Genomic DNA, 26236 nt, shown 5'->3' with positions numbered 1-26236 from the left:
ATGAAAAAGGTTGGACACCTATCGCCAGAATTGAGAGAGAAAGAAAAGTACCACCTGAATGCATATGTACAGCATGCGTGTGGTCAGTTGCATCCAGATCAATGTAAAACTGAGAATTATTTTAAGTCAAAAGTCAATGTAAATGAAAAACAAAGGAAGAAGCAAAGGGAGGTTGGCATCAGTTGCATCCAGATCACGCAAGATGTGGAGCAACCACGGCCAAACCACCCCAGAAACATATGCTTCATCACATGCCTTGTTGCACCCTCAACTCGGCAAACTGGTCGATTACGGAAAACCTAACATCTTTGATCGGAGACATCAGCCGTGATGGCCACATGCGCGGCCCAAGCTAAGTGGTCACCGGCCCAACACCTCACCCACCCCACACCTTGTTAAACAAGCCAATCATGGATATGACATTCAATTACTACTATTCACATAATGCAATGCACCAGCAGCGGTTCCCATCACGAAAGGCACATGTAATTGTTGCACAGAAAGATGGAAGGCTGGGATGGAAGGCTGGGATGTGTGGATGGATTCATTCAGAGCAGGCCGGTGAGGCCCCCCTGCCTACAAATAGCACCAGAAACCACAGCCATCCAACGCAACGTACCCGGCTTATTATTAGGCGGCCTGTTCCAGCTCCAGAGGGAAGGGCGAGCCAAGCTCCTGGCCTCATGTCGCGAGGAAAGCTCTAGCCACCGCAGACTATTCTTCCCTCCCACCATCCTCTCCTTCATCCTTGGAGGATTCTGAGAAAACAGACCAGTCGTGTATTAGTTTTCCCCCCAATCACAGCGCGCTCTCGCCCTTCACCTCTCCTCCCTCTCGGGGAGGGAGGGACACAGAGGCACGAAGTGGCGCAGAGTAGACGCTTGTAGAACAGCCAATTTACCTCCACCAGCTTGCTGCTGCTCTTGTGCACAGGAATCCGATAGGATGGAGAGGAAGTCCACCATTCTCATGAACCGGTATGAGCTTGGTCGTATGCTCGGGCAAGGCACCTTCGCCAAGGTGTACCATGCGCGGAGCCTTGCGACCAACCAGAGCGTCGCCATCAAGGTCATTGACAAGGACAAGGTGTTGCGTGTCGGCATGATTGACCAGATCAAGCGGGAGATCTCCATCATGCGCCTGGTTCGTCACCCATACATCGTCCAGCTGCACGAGGTCATGGCCAGCAAGAGCAAGATATACTTTGCGATGGAGTATGTCCGGGGCGGCGAGCTCTTTGCCAGGGTAGCCAAGGGCCGGCTCAAGGAAGATGCTGCAAGGAAGTACTTTCAACAGTTGATAGGGGCTGTGGACTTCTGCCACAGCCGTGATGTCTATCACCGGGACCTCAAGCCGGAGAACCTCCTCGTGGATGAGCATGGAAACCTCAAGGTGTCCGACTTCGGGTTGAGTGCCCTCAAGGAGTGTCAGAAGCAAGACGGGCTGCTGCACACAACGTGCGGCACACCTGCATATGTTGCGCCGGAGATAATCAACAAGAAGGGCTATGATGGAGAAAAGGCAGACATATGGTCTTGTGGCGTCATACTTTTTGTTCTGCTTGCTGGTTACCTCCCATTCCAAGACTCAAATTTGATGGAGATGTACCGGAAGATCAGCAAAGGTGATGTCAGGCATCCACAGTGGTTCAGTTCTGATGCCCGGAAGATTCTATCCAGGCTGCTCGACCCAAATCCAAACACTAGGATCACCATGGACAAGCTGATTGAGCACCCGTGGTTCAAGAAAGGGTACAAACCAGCAGTGATGCTGGGAACACCAACACCACGTGCCTCAAAGGATCTTAATGATGTCCAGGCTGCTTTCAGCACTGACCACAAGGATGGTGAAGGCAAAAGGGCAGAACAACCAAATGGCGCACTGAAGCCAGCGAGCTTGAATGCGTTTGACATAATCTCCCTGTCCAAAGGATTCGATCTTTCTGGCCTATTTGAGAAGGACCAAGAGCAGAAGTCGAACTCGCGGTTCATGACCCAAAAACCCGCATCAGCAATAGTGTCAAAGCTGGAGCAAATAGCCGAGACAGAGTCCTTCAAGGTGAAGAAGCAGGACGGACTGGTGACGCTGCAGGGATCCAAAGAAGGGAGGAAGGGGCAGCTTGCGATTGATGCGGAGATCTTTGAAGTGACTCCATCCTTCTATGTTGTTGAGGTGAAGAAGTCGGCAGGAGACACATTGGAGTACGAACGGTTCTGCAAAATGGGCCTACGGCCTTCTCTCAAGGACATCTGCTGGAACGGTCCGTCAGAGGAAAAGCTTCCATCAGTATCGGAGTCAGTACCTCCAACTCCGTCCTCCAAGTCGACCAAAAGAAATGTCATTTAAGTGTGATATCTTCCGAGCTGCAATTACAATCTATTCTCCTCTCTCTTTCTTCCCTCCTCAAAGAGCTGAGACTTTGCTCACTTGAGTATCAAGCTTTAGGGCTCTTTGTTAATCCTTTTTGCAGTTTCCCTTTTGTGGTAGCAATTGTAGTATATGGATTTCCTGTTTTGTTCACCAATAGAAGCACAAAAGGTGACAGTAACACTCTTACAGTTGTTGCTCTGGGACAAGCATACCATCACCTGCAAAAAAAGATCTTTTAAGAACCAAAGACAGTATAGGATGATTAAGTAGTTTCAAGTAAAATAATAATATCATAAATCACCGTGGCAGATAGCATAGAACAGATTCCTCTCTGTGTCATATTCCCGGTATGTTGTCTTGCGACTTGAGTACATCCTACTTGTTATGAAGTTCTAAGTAAAATACAGATGCATTAAACAAGTAGCACGGATTTGATGGAGAGCAGAAATAAAATTCTGAAGTGCTCAAAAATTATTTATTTACGTGTTATACTGAAATATACTAAAGCAGAAATAAATTACGGGACCAATATTATATATAACCTGTTAACCATCAGAGTTGCTCGTACAAAATAATCAACCTCTTCACTTGGTGATGTTACAAATGCATGCAACTACCAGAAATGAATGATTCTGGCCAAACAACTTAGGATAAGAAATCTTCAGCAGAAACAAACCACAATCAACTTACATATAATCAAAATCATGTGAAATATATAAAGTGACATCACCAGGAGTCAAAGAAGCAGAGAACTTTATCTTTGTTGTCCATACACGGAAAATATGAAATCACGCTCTTATGATGACATTATTGACTTATTGTTCTAATTGAGTAAACATTATCAAACCAGTTGACTAAAAAACAACAAACTCCAAATAAAATTTGAACTGCATAGTTGGATGACCTTTCACCCAGCCAAACTTCTTGATATAACTTTATTTGCGACAGATCCAAACCTGGAAAGAACCTTGAATCAAACTTGACAGAGGCAGATTGTATTGGAGAAGTCCACAGGGTAAATCAAGAATTAGATAGTTTATAAAGAGCCCTTTTGCGAACCTGAAGACATAATACTCGTATGTATTTGAAGACTGCCAACATATCACCTACTCAAGCAGTTACACTAACAATTATTCATAGCCATTAAAAAAAAAACTCTCCATGATACCATCAAATCTGCCGTGGTCACTGAAATCACATAGAAAGCAAGAATGATACCATGGCTCCTGAAATGCTATAGCACAGATGTTATCAAGGAAGTGGATAATGTCCATACTAAGATCAAGAGTGTTCCAAGACCTGGTCTAGAAGGAAACCTACATGGTAAACACACAAACATTTAGCTGTCTAGTTGCTATAAAGAAGTGTTTTTCCATCGATTTTAAATTCACCCTAGTTGCTGCAAGAATCTGATAGAGCAACAACAAGAACCTAAGGATCCTAAAAATCCCTTGCAACATGAAATAAATGTAGTTTTCTCCATTGTAAGATCAATTCACGGAACCCTTAACTGCAAATCAAGAATCCCTAATTGTGTATGCTTATACTTGGCAAAAGTTGATCCTAAGCATCACAGAATCTCGACAGGAAAAAAGCCCCAGAGTGTTTATATGTTACTTCAATCTGTGCATACTGTTGAAGTAAAAGAGAAAAACGTTTATAACCAGGAGAATGCTGCAAATCAGGTTTTACCAGTAAACTACCTATAGTTTGATTAGCAGTTCTGCCAAATTACCATATGAACATCAGACAGAACAACATTAAATGCTTTTCTGATAGAACAAATAACATGTAAAGCACCACGATCTCACGCCTGGACAAAAGTGTAATATTATTATTCATCGGCCACAGTTGAGCAGGTGGATTAAAGCTCGCAGCATTCACAATTCACATGGTAAAAAAAGGATGGTCATGGGTTCATGTCATCACAACACATTACATATAACAGAATAAGTGGAACTACTATTTTTTTCCCTTTCGCGAGTGGCAAGCAACATCGCGAGAACCCTAACCAGCAAAGGCGGCCCCTCCTCCGAGGTCAGGGCTTTGCAGCGGCGACGGCGCCCGCCGGAGACGCGTCGGCTGCTACCAACACAGCGGAGTCGGAAGCGGCTGCAGCCGCTGCTGCTTCTGCCGCGGCCGACGCCTCCTCCTGCTTGCGCTCATGGTCGAGATACATGTTGATGGCCTTGGTGCAGATCACTGCGTTGACAGATGCGTTAAGCCCCGCTGGTTAAGGCATATGAGTACAGGAATGTAAAACAGAGGGAGCAGGATGCGCACCTCCGGCGCCGATGAAGGAGAAGAAGCGGAGGACCGTGGTGGAGGCTTCGCCGGCGGCGGACATGGCGGTGAGGGGAACTAGCCGGAGGTGCTTTGGACTGGGCTACGATTTCCGGGCCTTGTTTTCTTTTCGGGCTATGTTTTTTTAGGGGTTCGGGCTATGTTGTTTGTGGGTGCGACCGTGAGAGATACAGAGATGGGCCATGGCATGCAGTCGGCATTTCTTCGCTTCAACAACTTCTAAATGGGCTGGACACTGGCACACCGCCCATTATGACACTGAAAATTGCGTTTTTCATTTACTATATTCCAGAAACGATGTTAAAAATAAGAAAAAAAAATCATGTATTGCCAAAAAAATAATCTACTTGGATATAATAAATGTTCACATATATGAGATGAAATTTACTCATGTTAAAAAAAAATATACCTGTATACAATGAAATATTCATGTATTAAAAATCATTTATTTAAAAAGATTTATTAATGTATTTCTCAATATATTTTTATATTCTTTGAATAAGATCATGTAAGCCCAAAAATAATATCTGGAAATTAATAGTAAGCATAAACAAAAAAGGTAAAAAAGTAAAGAAAAAAGAAACATAAAATATATGGTAAAAGAAAGAAAATAATAATAATAAAAGAAGCAATATCTGATCCATTCACATGCTCTTTAGACAAAATGCAGACTATTTTTTTATAAAATGTAGAATAGGATCTGCTATTGGTTTGACCTCTACCCATATTTTGTTGTCAAAATTTTGCATGCGGATTGGCTAATATTGGCAAGAAAGTAACATACAGTGGACCCCTGAAAGGATTGATATAGTTGACTAGAGGGGGGGGGGTTGAATAGGCAACTAACAATTTTTAGCTATTCTTTATCAATTTAAACTTTGCATCAAAGTAGGTTGTCTAGATATGCAACTAGGTGAGCAATCTATATGATGCAACAACAATAAGTACACAAGCAAGCAAGGGATGTAACACAAGATAAGCTTGCACGAGTAAAGAGACGAGATAACCAAGAGTGGAGCCGGTGAAGACGAGGATGTGTTACTGAAGTTCCTTCCCTTTGAGAGGAAGTACGTCTCAGTTGGAGCGGTGTGGAGGCACAATGCTCCCCAAGAAGCCACTAGGGCCACCGTATTCTCCTCATGTCCTCACACAATGCGAGAAGCCGTGATTCCACTATTGGTGCCCTTGAAGGCGGCGACCGAACCTTTACAAAGAAGGTTGGGGCAATCTCCACAACTTAATTGGAGGCTCCCAATAACACCACGAAACTTCACCACAATGAAATATGGCTCCGCGGTGACCTCAACCGTCTAGGGTGCTCAAACACCCAAGAGTAAAAAGATCCACAAGGGATTAGTGGGGGGAATCAAATTTCTCTTGGTGGATGTGTAGATCGGGGCCTTCTCAACCAATCCCTAGGAAAATCAACAAGTTTGATTGGTTGGGGAGAGAGATCGGGCGAAAATGGAGCTTAGAGCAACAATGGAGCTTAGGGGTGGAAGATGTGGTCAACTCGGAGAAGAAGACTTCCCTTTTATAGTGAAAGAACAAATCCAACCGTTATCCACCAACTCAGCCTGCGACAAGCGGTACTATCGTACCAGACAAACGATACTACTGCGAAGCACTGCGGTACTAGCGCTGGCCCGGCAGGGGCTAAAACTAGCCCTAAAGCGCTAAGGCAGGGAGCGGTAGAACCGGTGACGCGGTACTACCGCAAGGCTGGGAAGGCACGGACATATAAAAATACATCCTTGGCAACTTCCACTGAGTTACGATCTATGCAAAAATCCGACACGGTACTACCGCAAGCCTGGAGCGGTACTACCGCGTAGGGCGCGGATGTAAAAAATTACATCTACCCCTAATTCCGCTCGTGCTGCAGTGCAGGCCTGAGGCCACGGTACTACCGCGTCCAAGAAGTGGTACTATCGTGAGCTCCTGCGGTACTACTGTAACGCCCCGAGACCGTTGCGCCAGGTGTCTTCCAGTTATTCGCTGTTTGCCTTGTCATTTGTTTGCGTGTCATGCGTTTCATATCATGTCATCATGTGCATCGCATTTGTATACGTGTTCGTCTCATGCATCCGAGTATTTTTCCCGTTGTCCGTTTTGCAATCCGGCGCTCCAATGTCCTCCGGCGCTTCCTTTTTGCCTCTTTTCGTGTGCGGGTGTTAAACGTCCTCGGATTGGACCTAGATTTGCCAAGCGGCCTTGGTACACTACCGGTAGACCGCCTGTCAAGTTTCGTGCCATTTGGAGTCCATTTAATACTCCAACAGTTAACCGGGGAACCGTAAAGGCCTCGTGTGTGTTGCAGCCCAACACCCCTCCAAAGTGGCCCAAAACCCATCCAAACCCCCTCCATCCTCTCGGTCGTTCGATCACGATCGCGTGGCCGAAAACCGCACCTCATTTGGACTCTCCTAGCTCCCTCTACCTATATATATGTGTCTCCCTCCGAAATTCGCGGTCTAACCCTAGTCTTCCTCCTCCACCGCGCATCCGGACGCGTCCGCACCACGCCGGACATGTCCACCGCCAACCTCCACGTCCTTTCGGCCAATCGCGCGTCTCCATCTCAGCTACGCCGCCTCCCGCGCCCAATCGCAGCGTGCCACCTCACCCAAGCCACCTCACTGCAACTCCCACCTCCCGTCGGCGGCTCGCCAAGCCCATCCGGGGCCCTCCCAGGCCCGGGTCACCGCGATCGCTCCCCGCGCATGGCGCGCGAGCATCTTCCCGCAGCGCGCCTCCCCGTCTCCCGAGCGCCGCCGCCCTTCACGCCGGCGCCCATGCCTCGTCCCCGCTGCCTAGCGTCAACGTCGCCATCGTCGGTCATGCACGCTGCCGCCACCCGCTGGTGCTCCTCCCGTGCCCGGTCTAAAGACCGCCGTCCGGATCCGCTGCCTACGGGCCCCTCCGTCCCGGATCCGGCGGGATCCGGAGGTCTGCCACCCATGGTGCCGCCCTTCGTCGGATTCCCGGAGTGCCGCCGCCGTTTTTCGTTGCGGCAGGATCGGGAGCGCCCGACCCTCCTCCATCTCCTGCGTGGACTGCGCGAGCGCCTCACGTGGGCCTCCCCGCGGACCATCCCCGCCCGAGGCCCAACACACCCACCAGCGCCGACCTGCCTCCTCACCGATCTGGCCCAAGGCTGTTGGCGAGCGATTCCCCGCTATCCCTCGCATGTACACGTCATAGCTATCTAACGCTTAGTTATCAGACCTGCAATTTCTTCTAAGTCCTTTCCCTGTAACATTTTCTAGCCCTGTTCATCGCATCATAACTCTGTGACCGTAGCTCCGTTTCGCACGTATGATATATCAAAATGTTCATCTCGATGTCCTCTTCATTTTGTTCCATTTTGCCATGGTTGTTCGTGTCCATCTTGATGCCCTAATTGTTTTTGCAAGAGTGCTATAAAATGTTAGGTGCTGATTCCTATCAGTTTATGAGCATTTGTCATTTTTGCCATGATTATTGTGTACTGCATATGAGCATGAGCTCTACATGTGTTTTGTTATATGCCATGCCATCTTTACAGAGGTGTATGCCACGTATTTTTGTGATCAATGTGGTGACTAGAACAAGCATGCAAAGTAGCTCTCGTGATGTTGCTGATTTCAGGGACTTAGAATTCTTCTAAGTCATTTCCCTAATGTTATTTTTTGCCATGTATTCATGTTGCTACAGAGTGATCCATTCCTCTTTTGAGCATGTTCAGTAAGGATGATTTTGAGATATTGTTATGTTCTATCCATCCATGTCTTTTTTTGCATTTATGGAGTGCCCTAGCATGACTCAATCTTGCTCTACTTTTGCTATAAAATGTTCCTGGCAGATTGTTTACGTGTTAATCAATTTTGCCAAGGTTGTTGTAGTTGATCCATGCATGCTATGAGTTGGTTCTTGCCATGGTTAGCTTCTTCAACATATCTTCTTGCTGGTAGAATGCTTAGCTTGTCATGCAATGCCTTGTGTTGTGTGCATCGAGCTCGCAAACATGCCTTCATAATTTTGTTTATGCCATGTCCAGTTTTTCTGTTAAGTCTGAATCTGTTAACGAAACTTGCTATGTTTACATGGGTGCTGTCGGTGTCAAAACCGGCGGATCTCGGGTAGGGGGTCCCGAACTGTGCGTCTAGGCCGGATGGTAACAGGAGGCAGGGAACACGATGTTTTACCCAGGTTCGGGCCCTCTTGATGGAGGTAAAACCCTACGTCCTGCTTGATTAATATTGATGATATGGGTAGTACAAGAGTAGATCTACCACGAGATCAAGGAGGCTAAACCCTAGAAGCTAGCCTATGGTATTGTAACACCCCGGATGTAACTTTCCCAATTTGTACTCCAACTCTTGCCGTTTCCGGCGTTAAGTTATTTTATTTTCCTCGGGTTCGTGTCGTTGTCTCCATGTGTTGTTAGCGTTGTCATGCATCTCATATCATGTCATCAGGTGTATTGCATTTGCATACGTGTTCGTCTCATGCATTCGAGTATTTTCCCCGTTGTTCGTTTTGCATTCCGGCACTTCGTTCTTCTCCGGTGGTCATTTCTACCTTTCTTTCGTGTGTGGGGATTAAACATTTCCGGATTGGACCGAGACTTGCCAAGCGGCCTTGGTTTACTACCGGTAGACCGCCTGTCAAGTTTCGTACCATTTGGACTTCGTTTGATACTCCAACGATTAACCGAGGGACCGAAAAGGCCTCGTGTGTGTTGCAGCCCAACACCCCTTCAATTTGGCCCAAAACCCACCTAACTCTACTCCATCATCTAGAGCGTTCGATCACGATCGCGTGGCCAAAAACCGCACCTCATTTGGACTCTCCTAGCTCCCTCTACCTATAAATATAGCCTCCTCCCAAAATTCCGGATCAGATCAAACCCTAACCTAGCTCCCCGCCTCCACCGCGCGGCCGGACAACGTCCGTTGCCGCCGGACACTCCGCCCGCCTCTTAGCGCCTGCCACGTGGCGCCGCCGCACCGCCCCCGCCGCCGGCCCGGGCAGCCCGCTTCAGGCCCCCGCGGCCCAAACGCCTCCGCCGCCCGCGCCCGATCACCGCCGCCCGCGCCCGTCTCCGCCTCGGCGACCGGACCCCGCCAGCCGCCGCGCGCCGCCGCCTCGCGCCCCGCCGCCTCGTCCGCCGCCTCCTCCGAGCAGCCGCCGCCCCGCTCGGGCTAGACGCCGGCCGCTGCGGCCGACCCGAGCCGCCACCGCCCGGGTCGCCCACCACCGCCGCCGCCTCTTCTCGGCCTCGCCTCCTCTCCGGTCTCCTCTCCCTCGTCGCTGACCAGCCTTCCGGCGAGCTCGGGCCCCGCGTCGATCTACGTGCCTCGGGTCAAACCCTAGATCTGGGAGGTTGATTTTTTCACTAAGTCCCAGAAATTCCAGTCCAAGTGCTCATGTTCACGGCCCCATAACTTTGCATCCGTAGCTCCGATTCATGCATATAGCATATCAAAATGTTCATCTCAGAGAGTACATCATTTCATTCCATTGCACCATTTTCATTTGAGTTCATCTTGATGCCCGAAATGCTGTTAGAAGAGGGCTACTTGAGATTATTGTCAGATCTGCTACTCCATTTAGCTTTTTGTCATTTTTGCCATGATTAATGTGTGCATGATATGCCCATGAGTTCTACATATGTTTTGTTAAGGGTTTTGTCATCTTTCCAGAGGTGCAACCCATGTATTTTTGTGATGTGTGCGGTGACTAGTGCAAGCGCTATTGCCCCGGATGTTACTATCACGTTGGGCGATTACAAGTTTCTGTCTTCTCCGGTGGTTCTTAGTAACTCAGATATTGATCTTATTCTCGGAATGGATTGGCTTTCTAAGCACAAGCACATCTTGATTGTGCTGCCAGGCAGATTCAATTGACTCATTCGTCTGAGGATGTAATTGTCTTTGCCGCTCGTGATGATACCATTCGTCTGTTTTCTCTCAATGAGAAGGGTGAATTGGATGCTATCTCTCAAATTCCAGTTGTTTGCGAATATCAAGACGTCTTTTCAGAAGAGCTTCCAGGAATGCCTCCGCACCGGCCAGTTGAATTCGTTATTGATCTTGAGCCTGGCACGGAACCTGTGTGCAAGCGTCCTTACAAGCTCGGACCTGAAGAATTGAAGGAGCTGAAGAAGCAACTCGATATTCAAGAGAAAATGGGTCTCATCCGGCCTAGTTCTTCTCCGTGGGGTTGTGGTGTTCTTTTTGTGAAGAAGAAGGATGGAACGGACCGACTTTGTGTTGATTACCGTCCATTGAACAAGAAGACCATCAAGAACAAATACCCACTTCCCAACATCAATGAGCTGTTCGAACAACTCAAAGGTGCCCAAGTATTCTCCAAGCTTGATCTCCGTATGGGTTATCATCAGATTCGAATCCGTGAGCAAGATATTCCCAAGACAGCTTTCAGGACAAGCTTTGGTTCATATGAATACACTGTCATGTCTTTTGGCCTCGTCAACGCTCCTCCGACTTTCTCTCGCATGATGAACTTTATCTTCAACGCCTACACCAATGACTTCATTTTGGTCTATCTCGACGACATTCTGGTTTTCTCGAAGAACAAGGAAGATCATGCTAAGCACTTGCGTTTGGTTCTTGATAAGCTCAGGGAACACAAGTTCTACGCCAAGTTCTCCAAGTGCGAATTTTGGCTCGATGAGGTTCTTTATCTTGGTCATATCATCTCTGCCAAGGGCATTGCCGTGAATCCTGAGAAGGTGTCTGCAATTGTGAATTGGGAACCTCCTCAGAACGTGAAGCAACTCCGTAGCTTCCCCGATCTCGCAAGCTATTGCCGAAGATTCGTTGAAAACTTTTCTAAGATCGCGAAGCCTCTCTCAAATCTTCTCCAGAAGCACGTCAAGTACGTTTGGTCTCCGGAGTGTGATATTGCTTTCAACACTTTGAAAGAGAAATTGATCACTGCTCCAGTTCTGACCCCGCCTGATGAATCTAAGCCGTACGAGGTCTTTTGTGATGCCTCTCTCCAAGGTCTTGGCGCAGTATTGATGCAAGAGAAGAAAGTTGTTGCTTATACCTCTCGCCAGTTGAAGCCAAATGAGAAGAACTACCCCACTCATGATCTCGAATTGGCGGCAGTTGTGCATGCTCTTTTGACTTGGAGACATCTTCTATTGGGCAGAAAAGTGGACATTTTCACTGATCACAAGAGTCTCAAGTACACCTTCACTCAGCCTAATCTCAACCTCAGGCAAACTCGATGGGTCGAAATGATTCAAGAATATAATCCGAGTATCGAGTATACTCCAGGCAAGGCCAATGTGATTGCTGACGCATTGAGCAGGAAAGCTTACTGCAACAGTCTGATTCTCAAGCCTTATCAACCTGAGCTTTGTGAAGCTTTCCGCAAACTTAATCTGCAAGTTGTTCCTCACGGTTTCCTCGCCAACCTTCAAGTCTCTCCTACCTTAGAAGACCAGATTCGCCAAGCCCAGCTTCTTGATGCTATGGTGAAAAAGGTGAAGATTGGGATTGCCAAGAGTCAACCCAAGTACAAGTGCTACCGCCTTGATGACAAGGACACTCTCTTCTTCGAGGATCGTATTGTGGTACCCAAAGGTGACCTTCGTAAAGTGATCATGAACGAGGCTCACAATTCTCTCCTCTCCATCCACCCTGGGAGCACGAAGATGTATCAGGACCTTAAGCAAGCTTATTGGTGGACTCGAATGAAGCGCGAGATTGCTCAATTCGTGAATGAATGTGATGTCTGCAGAAGAGTGAAGGAAGAACACCAAAGGCCAGCAGGTCTCCTCCAACCTCTTGCCATTCCAGAATGGAAGTTTGACCACATTGAAATGGACTTCGTGACTGGGTTTCCAAAGTCCAAGCGTGGCAATGATGCTATATTCGTTGTCATCGACAAACTCACCAAAGTGGCTCACTTTCTGCCTATCAAAGAGTCGATCACTGCAGCTCAATTGGCGGAACTCTACACCTCTCGAATTGTCTCTCTGCACGGTATTCCTCAAGTGATCTCTTTAGACCGTGACAACATCTTTACGTCCAAGTTTTGGGATTCTTTTCAGAAGGCCATGGGCACTAACATCCGTTTCAGCACAGCTTTCCATCCTCAAACTAGCGGTCAAGTCGAGCATGTCAACCAGATTCTTGAAGATATGCTCAGGGCTTGTGTGATCTCCTTCGGCATGAAGTGGGAGGATTGTCTTCCTTATGCCGAATTCTCCTACAACAACAGTTTTCAAGCAAGTTCGGGCAAGGCCCCATTTGAAATTCTGTATGACAGGAAGTGCCGTACCCCTCTCAACTGGTCTGAAACCGGTGAACGTCAGCTTTTGGGTAATGACTTAATCACAGAGGCAGAAGAAATATGCAAAGTCATTCGTGATAACCTTAAAGCAGCCCAATCCCGCCAGAAGAGCTACTATGATAGTAAGCACCGTGATTTGGCTTTTGAGATCAGAGATCATATTTACCTCCGCGTCTCTCCTATGAAAGGTATTCGTCGCTTCGGTATCAAAGGGAAGCTTGCCCCTAGATACGTGGGACCTTTCAAGATTGTCAGCAAGAGAGGCGACCTCGCCTATCAACTCGAGCTTCCTTCAAACTTTGCAAATGTTCATGACGTGTTCCATGTCTCTCAGCTTCGAAAGTGCTTCAAGACTCCTGACCGCACCGTCAACTTCGAGGACATTGAGCTCCAAGAAGATCTCCCTTATCACGAGCACCCAGTTGCTATTCTTGAAGAGACTGAACGCAAGACTCGCAACAAGTCAATCAAATTTCTCAAAGTCAAGTGGTCACACCATTCTGACCATGAAGCTACTTGGGAACGCGAGGATCACCTCCGTTCTGAGTACCCGACGTTCTTTCAGTCCTAGATCTCGGGACGAGATCCTTTCGTAGTGGTGGAGTGTTGTAACACCCCGGATGTAACTTTCCCAATTTGTACTCCAACTCTTGCCGTTTCCGGCATTAAGTTATTTTATTTTCCTCGGGTTCGGGTCTTTGTCTCTGTGTGTTGTTATCATTGTCATGCATCTCATATCATGTCATCAGGTGTATTGCATTTGCATACGTGTTCGTCTCATGCATTCGAGTATTTTCCCCGTTGTCCGTTTTGCATTCCGGCGCTTCGTTCTTCTCCGGTGGTCATTTCTACCTTTCTTTCATGTGTGGGGATTAAATATTTCCGGATTGGACCGAGACTTGCCAAGCGGCCTTGGTTTACTACCGGTAGACCGCCTATCAAGTTTCGTACCATTTGGACTTCGTTTGATACTCCAACGGTTAGCCGAGGGACCGAAAAGGCCTTGTGTGTGTTGCAGCCCAACACCCCTTCAATTTGGCCCAAAACCCACCTAACTCTGCTCCATCATCTAGAGCGTTCGATCACGATTGCGTGGCCAAAAACCGCACCTCATTTGGACTCTCCTAGCTCCCTCTACCTATAAATATAGCCTCCTCCTGAAATTCCGGATCAGATCAAACCCTAACCTAGCTCCCTGCCTCCACCGCGCGGCCGGACAACGTCCGTTGCCGCCGGACACTCCGCCCGCCTCTCAGCGCCTGCCATGTGGCGCCGCCGCACCGCCCCCGCCGCCGGCCCGGGCAGCCCGCTTCAGGCCCCCGCGGCCCAAACGCCTCCGCCGCCCGCGCCCGTCTCCGCCCCGGCGACCGGACCCCGCCGGCCGCCGCGCGCCGCCGCCTCGCGCCCCGCCGCCTTGTCCGCCGCCTCCTCCGAGCAGCCGCCGCCCCGCTCGGGCTCGACGCCGGCCGCTGCGGCCGACCCGAGCCGCCGCCGCCCCGGTCGCCCACCGCCGCTGCCGCCTCTTCTCGGCCTCGCCTCCTCTCCGTTCTCCTCTCCCTCGTCGTCGACCAGCCCTCCGGCGAGCTCGGGCCCCGCCTCGATCTACGTGCCTCGGGTCAAACCCTAGATCTGGGAGGTTGATTTTTTCACTAAGTCCCAGAAATTCCAGTCCAAGTGCTCATGTTCACGGGCCCGTAACTTTGCATCCGTAGCTCCGATTCATGCATATAGCATATCAGAATGTTCATCTCAGAGAGTACATCATTTCATTCCATTGCATCATTTTCATTTGAGTTCATATTGATGCCCGAAATGCTGTTAGAAGAGGGCTACTTGAGATTATTGTTAGATCTGCTACTCCATTTAGCTTTTTGTCATTTTTGCCATGATTAATGTGTGCATGATATGCCCATGAGTTCTACATATGTTTTGTTAAGGGTTTTGTCATCTTTCCAGAGGTGCAACCCATGCATTTTTGTGATGTGTGTGGTGACTAGTGCAAGCTTGCAAAGTGGTGCACTTAGTAATTCTGTTTTCAGAGACTTAGCAATTTCACTAAGTCCTGGATCTGTTTATCTCATGATGCCATATGTTCTTGTTGTTTCCTAGTGATCCGTGCCTCTTTTGAGGATGATCAGTAAGGGTGTTTTGTTAATCTTGTAGTTCTTTATCCATCCATGTCTTTGTTTGCATTTATGGAGCACCCTAGCTTGAGTCAATCGAGCTCTACTTTTGCTACTTTGTGAATCTGGGCACATTGTCAACTTGTTTGCAATTTTGCCGATGATGCTGTAGTTGCTCCGTGCATGCTATGCTATTGTTCTTGCCATGTATAGCTTGAATTTTGTGCCTTCTTGATAGATGCATGCTTGTCTTGCCATGACTTGCACCGTAGTGAGTGCATCGAGCTCGTAAACATGCCTACTTGAGTTATATTTCAGCATGTGCGAGTTTTCACTAAGTCTGAAAACTAATTATGTTTTTGCTATGTTCACATGCTTGCAATTGTATTTTCTGATCCCTTTTGGCTCAAGGTCACTAAGGGATTTTTGTTAAGCTCTTTGAGTAGCTCCATGCCATGCTTTACTTTGCCATGTTCAGGTCCTGTAGCATGTAGTTTTGTGGCTCCGAAGAGTGCTACCTGATCTGAAATTCCAGACAAGTGTTAATTTCACTAAGTCTGAAATTTGTTTGCCATATGCATTTTTGCCATGCTTGTTTGAACCTGTTAATGGATGAATTGGCCGTAGCTCAATGCTAGACTTTTGTTAAGCATCTTGAATGCATCCCTGCCATGTATTTTGTTGTCATGTTTGGGTGCTGTAGCATGTTCATCTCTTTGCATTTAGATGCCTACTTGCTGTAAATCGCAGACCGGTGTCATATTTGAATCGCTTGCCATTTCCAAACCGTAACTCCGATTCCGGCGTTCTTTATATCGTTTTCAAGAGATTTCATCTCATCTTTCCAGTGGCACACTTGGAATTCCAGGTTGAGGCCAGGTTCATGCATTCCCTGTCATATCTTGCATTTTGCATCTTGCATCGCATCCCGCATAGCATATCATCATTGCATCATATTGCTTGATCCTTGCACGTGGTTGATTGTGCCCTTGTTGTTTGTTTGTCTTGTTTGGGTAGAGCCGGGAGACGAGTTCGCTAACGAGGAGCCCGTTGAGTTTTCTTTCGAGGATCCAGTCAACTCTGACAACTGTGCAGGCAAGATGATCAAACCCTCGAAATCACTACTATCTTTGCTATGCTAGTTTGCTCGCTCTTTTGCTATGCCCATGCTACGATGCCTACCATTTGCTTTCAAGCCTCCCAAATTGCCATGTCAAACCTCTAACCCACCATGTCCTAGCAAACCGTTGTTTGGCTATGTTACCGCTTTGCTCAGCCCCTCTTATAGCGTTGCTAGTTGCAGGTGAAGATTGAAGGCCGTTCCTTGTAGGAACATTTATTTACTTGTTGGGATATCATTATATTATTATGTTATCTTGTTATCTTAATGCATCTATATACTTGGTAAAGGGTGGAAGGCTCGGCCTCTCGCCTAGTGTTTTGTTCCACTCTTGCCGCCCTAGTTTCCGTCATATCGGTGTTATGTTCCCGGATTTTGCGTTCCTTACGCGGTTGGGTTATAATGGGAACCCCTTGATAGTTCGCCTTGATTAAAGCTTTTCCAGCAATGCCCAACCTTGGTTTTACCATTCGCCACCTAGCCTTTTCTTTCCCTTGGGTTCTGCAGACTCAAGGGTCATCTTATTTTAACCCCCCCGAGCCAGTGCTCCTCTGAGTGTTGGTCCCACCGAGCGATGTTCGGGGCTACCAGGGGCAACTCTGGGCTGGCCTACCCGACGTCTGGCTCATCCGAGTGTGCCTTGAGAACGAGATATGTGCAGCTCCTATCGGGATTTGTCGGCACATTCGGGCGGTGTTGCTGGTCTTGTTTTAACCTGTCGAAGTGTCTTGAATAACCGAGATACCGAGTCTGGTCGGAACGTCTTGGGAGGGGGTCTATTCCTTCGTTGACCATGAGAGCTTGTCATGGGCTAAGTTGGGACTCCCCTGCAGGGATTTGAACTTTCGAAAGCCGTGCCCGCGGTTATGGGCAGATGGGAATTTGTTAATGTCCGGTTGTAGATAACTTGAACCTTAACTTAATTAAAATGAATCAACTGAGTGTGTTACCGTGATGGCCTCTTCTCGGCGGAGTCCGGGAAGTGGACACGGTGTTGGAGTAATGTTTGCACAGGCTGCTCTCTAGTTTCTCGCTCGCGCTTTGCCTCCTCTTCTCGCTCTCTTTTGTGAATAAGTTAGCCACCATACTTGCTAGTCGCTTGCTGCAGCTCCACATATTTACCTTGCCATACCTATAAGCTTAAATAGTCTTGATCGCGAGGGTGCGAGATTGCTGAGTCCCTGTGGCTCACAGATTACTATTACACCAGATGCAGGGCCTGATGATTCCACTCCAGGAGACGCGCTTGAGCTCAAGTGGGAGTTCGACGAAGACTCTCAACGTTACTATGTTTCCTTTCCCGATGATCAGTAGTGGTGCCCAGTTGGGGGTGATTGGGACCGTGTCGCATGTTGGGTTATCTTTTATTTTGGCGCCGTAGTTGGGCCATGAGTGTTTGGTTGATGTAATGTTATTTATGTACTTGATTGATGTGGCGAGTGTAAGCCAACTATGTTATCTCCCCTTTTATTATCATATTACATGGGATGTTATGAAGATTGCCTAACTTGCGACATATGCCTTCAATGCGATTATGCCTCTAAGTCGTGCCTCGACACGTGGGAGATATAGTCGCATCGAGGGTGTTACAGGTATGATTGTTGTATATGGAGTTGATTGCCTATGGACTACAACCCTCCGGTTTATATAGACACCGGATAGGGTTAGGGTTACACAGAGTCGGTACAATGGTAGGAGATCTTGAATATCCGCATCACCAAGCTTGCCTTCCACGCCAAGGAAAGTCCCATCCGGACACGGGAAGAAGTCTTCAATCTTGTATCTTCATAGTCCAGGAGTCCGGCTGAAGGTATAGTCCGGCTACCCGAACACCCCCTAATCCAGGACTCCCTCAGTAGCCCCTGAACCAGGCTTCAATGACGACGAGTCCGGCGCGCAAATTGTCTTCGGCATTGCAAGGCGGGTTCCTCCTCCAAGTCCTTCATAGAAGATTGTAAACACCAAGAGTAGTGTCCGGCTCTGCAAAATAAGCTTCCACATATTGCCATAGAGAGAATAATATTAACACAAATCAAATCTGCTGACGTATTCCGCAGTGCGTCATCACACTACAGCCAAGTCATTCGCTCGAATCGTTTTCACTTTTCCACCTCAGCATGTTTTGCGAGGCGGTTTCCTTGGCACATCTTGTCAAAGCAGAGATCGTGTACCCCCCTTTTACGGGATTCTCATCAATACGGACGTGGGTAACCCAACCGCGCCACTTATCACGGCGCTTGGGAGGCAAGCGAGTTTTACTAGGCAGGTGGGGACGCACAACCGCATCCGCCCATATAAGGGGACAAGGATCCACCTTTTTACCTACGCCTTCTTCCTCCTTTGCCTATCCATCTCCTGCGCACCCGAGCTCCAGCGCCCAAGCCCGCGCTTCCTACCTCAACCTCCCCCAGCAATGTCCGGAGCGGGAGGCAAGTGGATGGTCTCCTCCGTCACGGAGGGCCATGTCAAAAAGCTAAGGAAGGCCGGATACTTGTCCAAGGACATCGCGCACCGGCTTCCCGAGGAGGGGCAGCTTCTCCCCACCCCAAGGCCCCATGAGAGGGTAGTATTCCTTCCCCACTTCCTTCGTGGACTGGGTTTCCCACTCCACCCATTTTTCCGGGGGCTCATGTTCTACTATGGCCTGGATTTCCACGATCTGGCCCCGAACTTCGTCCTCAACATCTTGGCGTTTATCGTCGTGTGCGAGGCTTTCCTCCGCATCCGCCCCCATTTCGGCCTCTGGCTCAAGACCTTCAACGTCAAGCCCAAGGTGGTGCGCGGCAGCCAGGCGGAGTGCGGAGGCGCCATGGCGGGCAAGATGGCCAATGTCCTATGGCTCGAGGGCTCCTTCGTGGAGACTCTAAAGGGGTGGCAATCATGGTGGTTTTACATCACCGAGCTGCGCGATCCGAAATGGATCGCAGCCCCCGAGTTCCGATCCGGACCCCCCACGCGGCTTATGTCCTGGAAAGAGACGGGCCTGTCGTGGGGCGACGAAAAAGAGGTGACCGGATTGCAGACATGCATCCAGTCCCTGGTGAGCAAGCCGATCAAGCTTGTCAATGTAGTCCAGGTTATGCTCGTCCGCCGGATCCTCCCGTGTCAACAACGGGGATTTAATCTGTGGGAGTTCGACCCGGCGCAGCACCAAACCCTTAACCGGCTCTTCGACACGACGTATGAAGACGTCTGGAAGGTGCTAACCAAAGGCGCCGAGGCTCCCACATCCGCTTCCGAGGACCGCAGATACAGCTCGCGGCGTCACGCCAGCGAGGTAAGCTATTTTCACCTTTTACAGGATGTTAAGTTTCTTCATAGTTTGACTCTATGTGGGATCTAAACTCCCTCACCTTTGACAGGCTTGGAAGGCGCAGTCCGGATTGATTAACTGTCCGGCTCCCTTGCCCGAAGACCCAGCCCCTGCTCTCCTAGTGAAGCTGCTGGTTCCGGCGCCTTATGTGGTGCCGGAGAAGAAGGCCAAGAAGAAGAAGGCCACGGGGACTCGAAAGAGTACCCGTAATGTGGTGGTGTCGGACTCGTCATCCGACGAGTCCGAGACGCCCTCCTCCCATGAAAACGAGGAGGAGGAAGAAGAAACCTCTCCCCCTCCAGCGGGGGGAGGAAAGAAGAGGAAGGCCACCGCAACGGGGGAGGCCGAGGGGTCTAGGAAGAGGAAGACCCCTCCGCCAGACTACTCCCCCGACGCCGAAGAGGACAAAGAGGAGTGGCCAGACAGGGCCAAGCGTCCGGCGAAATCGTAAGTTCGGATATCAGAGTAACTCATGATGTTCCTTTGTCGTGCAGCTTTCCCTAATGTCGATCATAATTATGCAGCCCGCCCCGGGCCGAACTCAATGAGTCGTCGAGCGGCTCCCTGGATTCATCGGACGTGAACTCCGTTCCGCCCTCTGTCTCCCCCCGCACTGCGGACGACGCCAAAGTGGCATCGCGACAAGCTCTGGGGCAGGAGGAGGTGGTCCTAGAGGAGCCGCAAGGCAACCTCCCGGACTCCAGGAGTAAAGGGGACAAGACCCCCCAGGGCTCCAAGTCCGGCTTTGAGCCGGACACCGTGCCGGAATCTTCAACAATTCCGGACCGCAGCTGGCGAACTCCTTCCAAGAGGAGCAAGCCTTCTAAGCCGGCAGCCTCCATCCAACCGGAGGCGCCAGACAATCTGCTGGAGGTGCTTGAAGGCGCCTCCATCGACGAGGAGCACCGTACTATTATGAGTACGGTGATCCAGAAGGTTCGGTCTGCCAAGAGCGGACTGACTGAAGCTTGCGCTAGCCTTCTAACAGGCTTCGAGGTAAGTAAAAATATGTAAAAATATTACCACATAGACAGTAGCCCCTGATGCTCTGTTTGGCGTTCGGAAAGAAAAGCCGAATAGAGGATCTATTAAATTTCGCAGGAGTCTAACAATAAAGAGTCAATATGCGTATGCAGGCTTCGCTGCTATCCACTGCCGCACTGACGGCGGAAGTGGGTGTCCTGAAACAGGACCTCGAGCGGACCGAGCAAGAGCTTGGCCTGGCCGAGCGGCAGCTCGAGGAAAAAGAAGGTAAGAAATACCTTACAGAAAAAGTGCCTATAGAGAGGCGTGATTGCAAAAAATAACAGGATTGTACTGCTTATTGTAGGGGCCACGACTGAGGTGGCGACCCTCAAGCAGGCGCTATCCGAGGCCGAAATGAAAACGGCCGCGGAGCGCACCGAGCGAGAGAAACTTGGGGCTCAGGTCGGCGAGGTGCAGCAATAGCTTCAGGTTCTCATGAAAAAACATGAGAGTTTGGAGCTTGAGTCAAAGACCCAAGCGTCCGAGCTCGCGGCGGCCCTTGAGACTGCCAAGTCTGCCAAGGCCGAAGCCCAAAAGGCCCTCCAAGAGTTGGAGGAGATGAAGAAGATAGCAGCGGGTAAGGCATTCTTTATGCAAAGCAGAAATATAAAAGTAAACTACTTGTTACTTACCCGAATCCGGAGCTCTCCAGGGGCATTCACAGATCTTCCCCGCAGCGTGTCCGCCGCCGCCGCATTTTACCGAGCCGAAGAGGGCAGCTCGACGGAGAAGGTGTTCTGGTCTCAGTATGCTGAGGCCGGACACCCTGTGCCCCTGAGCGACCAGCTGAAACAGCTGGTCGAGCTCCACAAGGCGGCCGAACAGGCCATGAAGGGCTTCATAGTTCGGCTGTGGCCTGGAGAGGCCTTGCCTGGGAGCTACTTCGGGCTGGTGCGGCGGCTGGTGGAGGCCTGTCCAAGGCTCGAGGTCATCAAGCAGTCCGTCTACATCGAAGGAGCCCGTAGGGCCCTTGCCCGTGCAAAGGTGCACTGGGGTAAGCTGGACGGTGAGAAGCTTGTGAGGGACGGGCCGCCGCCGGGGAAGGAGCATCGCAAGCCCGATAACTACTATAAGGATGTTCTTGCGGGTGCCCGCCTTGTGGCGGATGAATGTACCAAGGATGTAATTTTTGAATGAACTCGCTCGTGTTTATCCTGTGCGCTGAAAACTTGTTCATAGGCGCTAAGCAATGCTTGTTGAATTTAAAATATTATTTTCTGTGCGTCCGTTTATCAAAAATTGAGAGATGGCTAGTCGTCGGCTTTTGCCCCCATGCCACTAGTGCTGGGGTGTTCGGGATAAACCTGAGCGCTCTTTTTCCCATAGTTGGGTCCTTCGAGGGAGGCGCTCAGCACAACGAACCAGGCAATCGGACTATAATGCTTGAACACTCTCACTTAGCCATAGAACTTTATAATTTTAAATTTCGGCGAAGTCCCTAGTTCGGAAGACCGAGTTCGGGGCGCTATCCACGCCTTGGCCGGACAAATCCGGCTCCTCGCTCGAAGCGGCATAAGTCTTTAGGGACTCAAAAAACCTCTCGAACAGCGACCGGTCTCTCGCCTCATCATGACAGTCAGTTTTAGCTTTCTCCACTGAGGTGCTTAACCCAGCTCAACCGGGGCACAATCGCAGTGGTTCTCCTAGTGCTACCTTAGCCGATATAGCGGAATGTAAGGCACCAAAACATAGGAGCCGGGCAAACCCAACTATTGACCCAAATCATGATTCGGAGCCGATGCATATAGTGCTATAAGTTCGGGGTGCCGCACTTGTGAAAGTGTACGGACTTCTCACGCCATATTGAAGGATACTGAAGCCCCTGGCATATTTGCCGTACCATCGTGTATGGGTGCAACATGTCATTAATGAACATATATAAAAGAGAGTAATGCAGAAAATAGACAAAGGCTATGCATTGTTTATAGAGAGGCTATTTATCAAAGCCGAACGATACAAATAGTGCGGTAAGCAAAAGATATTGGACTATTTAGTATGTCCTGACCAGGGGCAGGCCGCGGAATTGTATTTAAAACAGGTATACCGCTCGTAACAGAGACCACCTGGGAGTTCCATAATGCGGCATGGCTTGTCTGCCTCCCTGGAGCTTGCATCGTTTGTGCGGCAGTTGAATTGCCGAACAGGTCGTCCGAAGTATGGAGTCCTGAAAGTAAGAAAAAATTAAAAAAGAATCCGGCAGCCCCTAGTACGTTTTAAGCCGTGTTTTGGGCATGCCGTTATTGTGCCCCTTCCCCTGTGCCCATGGTATTTCAAGGGCGTAGTTATGTACGCGAGGTACTGGTTTCGCTATGTCGCGAGAGCTGGGGTTGGGGCCGCATTGCTACGCTTGCTCAGAGTGTGCCAGGCGGTCCTGCTGTGGGTTACTCCGGGCGCGCTTGGCAGTGTCTGGCTTTTTGATGGCCGGACTGGAGAATTGCCTGAGAAGGCTACTTTGTACCTCCGTTGCGAGAGCCACCGTGTGCTCCTCCGTACAGAGGGAGCGTTCGGTGTTTCCGTTGACCGTGATTACTCCTCGAGGGCCTGGCATTTTGAGCTTGAGATATGCGTAGTGCGGCACCGCATTGAACTTTGCAAATGCGGTTCGTCTGAGCAGGGCGTGATAGCCACTACGAAACGGGACTATATCGAAGATTAACTCTTCGCTTCGGAAATTGTCTGGGGATCCGAAGACCACGTCAAGTGTTACTGATCCTGTGCAGTTGGCTTCTACACCTGGTATAACGCCTTTAAAGGTCGTTCTTGTGGGCTTAATCCTTGAGGGATCTATGCCCATTTTCCGCACTGTATCCTGACAAAGCAGGTTTAGGCTACTGCCGCTGTCCATGAGGACTCTTGTGAGATGAAATCCATCGATGATTGGGTCGAGAACCAATGCGGCGAAGCCGCCATGACGGATGCTAGTGGGATGGTCCCTTTGATCAAAAGTGATCGGGCAGGAGGACCATGGGTTGAACTTTGGGGCGACTAGCTCCATCGCGTATACGTCCCGTAGCGCACGCTTCCGCTCCCGCTTGGGAATGTGGGTTGCGTATATCATGTTCACCGTCCGCACTTGTGGGGGAAAGCCCTTCTGTCCATTGTTGTTCGGCGGCTTGGGCTCCTCATCGTCGTTGTGCAGCCCCTTGTCTCTGTTTTCGGCCCTTAACTTGCCTGCCTGCTTGAATACCCAACAATCCCTGTTAGTGTGATTGGTTGGCCTTTCGGGGGTGCCATGTATCTGGCACAGGCGATCGAGTATTCGGTCCAAACTGGACGGGCCCTGAGTATTCTTTTTGAATGGCTTTTTCCGCTGACCGGATTTATAGCCTTTGAATCCGGCATTGACTGCCGTGTCTTCATTGCTGTCACTGTTAACGCGGCGTTTTTTCTTATTCCGACGTGTCCTGCCGCTTTTGTCCCTGGTATCCGAATTACCAGGGTTCTTTGATAAGTTGTTACTACGAGCTAGCCAGCTGTCTTCTCCCGCGCAAAAGCGGGTCATTAGTGTCGTGAGGGATGCCATAGATTTCGGTTTTTCCTGTCCCAGGTGCCGGGCAAGACACTCATCGCGGATGTTATGCTTGAAGGCTGCTAGGGCCTCTGCGTCCGGACAGTCGACTATCTGGTTTTTCTTTGTTAGGAATCGTGTCCAGAATTGTCTGGCCGATTCCTCTGGCTGCTGAATTATGTGGCTTAAGTCGTCGGCATCCGGTGGTCGCACATAAGTGCCCTGGAAGTTGTCGAGGAATGCGGCTTCCAGGTCCTCCCAAGAACCGATTGAGTCTGCTGGCAAGCTGTTAAGCCAATGCCGGGCCGGTCCTTTAAGTTTGAGCGGGAGGTATTTGATGGCGTGTAGATCATCGCCGCGTGCCATGTGGATATGAAGGAGATAATCCTCAATCCATACCGCAGGATCTGTTGTTCCATCATATGATTCGATGTTTACAGGTTTGAAACCCTCTGGGATTTTATGATCCATTACTTCATTCATGAAGCATAGCGGGTGTGCGGTGCCTCTGTACTGGGCTGTATCACGACGCAGCTCGGAAGAGCTATGTCTGTTGTGTTCGGCCCGGCCGGATTTGTTGTATCCAGAGTGAAGATCATTGTCACATGCCGTAGGGCGCCTGCGCGATCCGTAGATTGATCTTGTTTGTCTTGCTTTATCCTCCAGTATGTCTTGCAGGTCGGGCGCATTTTCCCGTGCCTTAGTTGAGCGGCGTCAGGGCATGGCTTGGGTGGAGGGCCGAGAGGCCTCTCTGTCGCGGCCGCGAGGTGGCCGGTCTGCCATGTCATGCGCTGGTGATGTAGGTGCTTCCTCCTCTGATCGGGGTAGCGGCCTGCGCTTCGGGTAACTCTTGGAGGGGCGTTCGAGTTCGTGCTCTTCGGCCGCAAGGACTTCAGTCCATCTGTCAGCTAGCAAATCTTGGGCAGCTCTAAGCTGTTGCTGCTTTTTCTTGAGGCTGCTTGCCGTGGCTAAAAGCCTGTGTTTAAAATGCTCTTGTTCGGCGGGGTCTGATGGTATGACGAATTCGTCGTCATCGAGGCTTGCCTCGTCTTCGGAGGGAGGCGTATAGTTATTATCCTCGACCTCTTGGTCTGCCGCTCTCTCATGAGGGCTGGCTTCTCCATCTTCCTGTGCCGAATCTTGCTGAGGTGGGTGTTCTTCGGTGCTATCCGGGGTAGTATTATCTCCCATGCCGGAATCACCGTTTTTGCTTTGGCGGGATTTAGAGCGGCGCCGCTGACGCCGGCGCTTTGGCTGTTTCTTGGGGGCGTCATCCCCCACTGTTCCATCGCCATCTCCATCTTTTGGAGTGTCCACCATATATATGTCATATGATGAGGTGGCCTTCCAGCGCCCTATAGGTGCTGGTTCCTGTTCATCTCCTACATCGTCGTCCATGCCGTCGATGTCTTCGGAGCTGAAGTCAAGCATGTCGGTTAGATCGTCGATAGTGGCTACAAAGTGGGTGGTGGGTGGGCTTTGAATTTCCTCATCGTCCCTATCCCACCCTCGCTGACTGTAGTCCGGCCAGGGCTCTCCTGATAAAGAGAGAGACTTAAGAGAATTCAGGATGTCGCCAAAAGGGAATGCTGAAAGATGTCTGCGGCAGTGAACTCCATTATCGGCGCCCAATCGGATTCGATTGGCAGGGGCACGGGAGGTTCGGAGTCCGGAGAGGAGTCCGGATCCTCGGAGTCACGGGTCGTGCAGAGTGCGGGGCTGGCGTTCGGCTTGATCGCTTTTGGGATCGCAACCCCTGAGGTGACGTCCAACCGCTCATCCTCGATTGGCGCAATAGGCTCCGAGTTGGGGGTCGGAACCGATGCGTGTGCGGCCTCCAGGACACTGTCCGGGGGCAGAGCTAGATCATGCCCCTCGAGATAGTGTGGCGCGCTTGGCCGTGGCTCGAACCCGTCGAAAATCAAGTCTCCGCGGATGTCAGCCGTATAGTTTAAGCTTCCAAACCTGACTTGATGGCCAGGGGCGTAGCTTTCGATCTGCTCCAAGTGGCCGAGCGAATTGGCCCGCAGATCGAAGCCACCGAAGACGAAGATTTGTCCGGGGAGAAAAGTCTCACCCTGGACCGTATCGTTGTTGATGATCAAAGGAGCCATCGGGCCTAAAGGCGACGACACAGAGGAACTCTCAATGAAAGCACC

General features: G+C 49.9%; 2 protein-coding genes across 2 annotated transcripts; one reads left to right on the top strand and one right to left on the bottom strand.

Moving 5' to 3' along the window:
- The first annotated feature begins 607 nt into the window (after window positions 1–607).
- LOC147978860 (CBL-interacting protein kinase 5-like) lies at window positions 608–2561 on the top strand. Its single transcript, XM_087546577.1, has one exon. The coding sequence runs from the start codon at window positions 946–948 to the stop codon at window positions 2344–2346; it is 1401 nt and encodes a 466-aa protein (XP_087402703.1). The 5' UTR covers window positions 608–945; the 3' UTR covers window positions 2347–2561.
- A 1623-nt stretch (window positions 2562–4184) lies between these two features.
- Window positions 4185–4805, bottom strand: LOC147978859 (uncharacterized). The gene is made up of 2 exons (XM_087546579.1): window positions 4654–4805; window positions 4185–4572 (listed from the first exon to the last, which is right to left on the bottom strand). The coding sequence occupies exons 1-2, from the start codon at window positions 4715–4717 to the stop codon at window positions 4409–4411; spliced, it is 228 nt and encodes a 75-aa protein (XP_087402705.1). The 5' UTR covers window positions 4718–4805; the 3' UTR covers window positions 4185–4408.
- Window positions 4806–26236: the final 21431 nt, after the last annotated feature.

The sequence above is a fragment of the Triticum urartu genome, chromosome 3A (genome assembly GCF_056163025.1).
Source record: "Triticum urartu cultivar PI428250 chromosome 3A, HENAU_Tu73, whole genome shotgun sequence".
Taxonomy (NCBI): domain Eukaryota; kingdom Viridiplantae; phylum Streptophyta; class Magnoliopsida; order Poales; family Poaceae; genus Triticum; species Triticum urartu.
The sequence above is the reverse complement of the archived record's forward strand: the minus strand, read 5'-3'. Positions and strand labels throughout refer to the sequence as shown.